The 2,760-nt window shown below is 40.1% G+C and overlaps 1 protein-coding gene across 1 annotated transcript; it reads right to left on the bottom strand.

The window, feature by feature from the left end:
* Window positions 1–175: 175 nt before the first annotated feature.
* Window positions 176–2,007, bottom strand: LOC113221861 (nucleolar GTP-binding protein 2-like; the record flags this gene model as incomplete). The annotated part of the gene is made up of 3 exons (XM_026451189.1): window positions 1,885–2,007; window positions 778–936; window positions 176–339 (listed from the first exon to the last, which is right to left on the bottom strand). Coding segments are annotated over exons 1-3 (431 nt in total), but the record flags the coding sequence as incomplete, so codon positions are not given.
* Window positions 2,008–2,760: the final 753 nt, after the last annotated feature.

The following is a 2,760-nucleotide window of genomic DNA, read 5'->3' as shown; positions in this document are numbered from 1 at the left end:
TCACCCAGGCTGGAGTGCAGTGGTGCCATCATAGCTCACTGTAGCCTTGATCTCCTGGGCTCCAGCGATCCTCCTGCCTCAGCGTCCTGAGTAGCTAGGACTACAGACCTGCGCAACCACGTCCAGCTAAGAAATTGGTAACTTTCTGCTATGCCATGGCAATACAGATTCTTACACCAACTCACAGCTACGCAACTCCAGGAGAAACAGATCAGGGCTCAATACCTTTCCAAACTGCCGCAGAAGTTGAATGAATGCTCCCTTGCCAAATGGGTTAGTAAGGCTTGCATGGAAAGCAAGTGTCGGATAATCCTGGGAGAGGACAGCAACCCACCGTTTCTAGAGGGAGAGATGAAAACATGCTGGCAAACTGCAGTTCATTTATTTACATTATGTGGAAGAATCAGAGCTTGAATTACAGAACTGTTTTAAATGTAATGTTCTCTAAGGAAAATGTTAGCCATAATTCTTTGAAATGGTTTCTCCAAGTATAATGGTTAATGCTTTGTCTTGTCTTATAAATACAAAACAATATTCCAAAAGATGTCTTCATTGTTACTAAATGCAATTAATGGAGCATAATGTGAAGCAGGCAGTGGCCTCAGCAGCTGTCTCCTGGTGCCTCCGCCCACCATCAATGAGCACACTTTCGTGTTTCCAGCGAGAGCACTCCCATTACTACAATCTCAGCAGTGCAACACTTTAGCCTAAAAACCCCACAACTGACTTATTGACAGATGTCTTAATAGTCTATTCTGGTTTAGTAGTTGTACTTACTGTTGCCCAAGTTGGAACAAGGTCACATTTGTTAAGTACAAAAATGAGGTGTTTCCAAGGTTTTTCCTTCTTCAGGTAAGTTTCAATGTGAGGGGAACGAGTGCCCATTGGATCTCTAGCATCAAGAACTTGAACTACAACATCTGATGAATCTATCACCTGAAAATTCAGAGAGGCAAAAATGGTTTGCTACAGTACAAATAAAAGAGGGATGACATTTAAGGGAGTCTGGGGAAAATAAAATAGTAACATTTAGAGACAACTTCAAAACAGTCTCTGGGCAGAGTTGGCTGTAGTTAATCTCAAGGCCCAGTGATCAAAATTCAAAAGGTTTTTCATCCTGTGGTTTTTGAAACCTGCTGAATTTAAAACAGGAAAACTAGCTTAGATGAAACTCAACTTATTTCCTAACTACTGTGGATTACTGAACTACTATGGATTACTTCTTAGACTCCTTTAAGTTTGTAATATAATCTTTAAGTTTGTAATATTATAGGTTTTGTGTATTTCACAAAAAACTGAAACGTTTAGCTTGCCTTCAGGGTACTAGTTTCCTATTATGTTACTATTTAATTACGTGATTATGCTTGAAAATGTTTCTTCTGAAGGTTGTTATTATTAGTGCATGGACATAAACCTCTGCCAGTTAAAGAGCAGTGGATCAAAAATCAAGACACACAAAGCCTCCTTCACTAACAAGCTAGTTGAGCTAGGTACAGCATTAAACCTTTCTAGACAGGAGTCCTCATCTATAAAAGGAGAGGGGTGGACCATAACTTAAAATGTTGCATATGACTTTAACTAGGCATGATAAATCTAAACGGGAATATCACTTGGGGGAAATCTTAAAAAATACTGACAGGTAATAAATATACACATGTATAATAAAAGATAGCTGTTACTCTTATACAAGTACTTTAAACAATGCAGTTCCCTAGATCAATGCTAGTATGTCTTCCGAGTTTCTTTGTAGGAGGAAGAGGATGGAACAGGCAGTGGTGCCTGTACTCTGGGCAACAGAGCTTCAATATATCAAAATTAGTTTTCTTCTACAAAATCATGAAAGCCAAAGGAACCACTCAATGGGAGGGAATTTAGGAGTCTTACCTTGTAGAGCTCACCCCATATTCTTTTGGACTGTCCCTTTTTATAGATCTCTTCTTGAGCTTCATTTCTAAATAAGAAAGCACCCCAAATGAGCAACTGAAGCACCATTAAGACTAAAAGAATGCTTTAGGGTAAAGTCAATGTACCAAAAGAAACAGTATCAAACCCATTGGAGATGGACCAGAAACAAACTGAATTTTAACAGTGTGCCCAAACGTCTGTCAACAAATAAATGGGTAAACACAATGTGGCACATATATACAACAAAATAGCATTCAACTTTAAAAAGGAGGAAATTCTAGCTGGCTCAGTGGCTCACACCTGTAATTCCAGCACTTTGGGAGGCCAAGAAAGGCGGATCGCGAGGTCAGGAGTTCGAGACCAGCCTGACCAACATGGTGAAACCCCGTCCCTACTAAAAATACAAAAATTAGCTGGGCATGATGGTGTGCACCTATAATCCCAGCTACTCAGGAGGCTGAGGCAGGAGAATCTCTTGAACCTGGGAGGTGGAGGATGCAGTGAGCCGAGATCATGCCATTGCACTCCAGCCTGGGCAACAAGAGCAAAACTCCATCTCAAAAAAACAAAAAACAAAAAGCAGTATGGAGAGCCTCAAACAATTACACAGAACCACCGTATGATCCAGTAATCCCACTTCTGGGTCTAGACCCAAAGGAAATAAAATCAGTGTGTGGAAGGAACATCAGCACCCCTTTGTTTATTGCAGAACTATTCACAATAAAGATTCAGAACAACCCACATGTCCGTCAATGGATAATGGATAAAGAAAATGTGGTATATACACAATGAAATATTATTCAGCCTTAAGAAAGAATGAACTCCTGTCATTTTTGACCACATGGATGAACCTGG

This window comes from Piliocolobus tephrosceles, unplaced genomic scaffold (genome assembly GCF_002776525.5).
Source record: "Piliocolobus tephrosceles isolate RC106 unplaced genomic scaffold, ASM277652v3 unscaffolded_28032, whole genome shotgun sequence".
Taxonomy (NCBI): domain Eukaryota; kingdom Metazoa; phylum Chordata; class Mammalia; order Primates; family Cercopithecidae; genus Piliocolobus; species Piliocolobus tephrosceles.
Note: the sequence above shows the minus strand (reverse complement) of the source record. Positions and strands in the feature narration are given on the sequence as shown.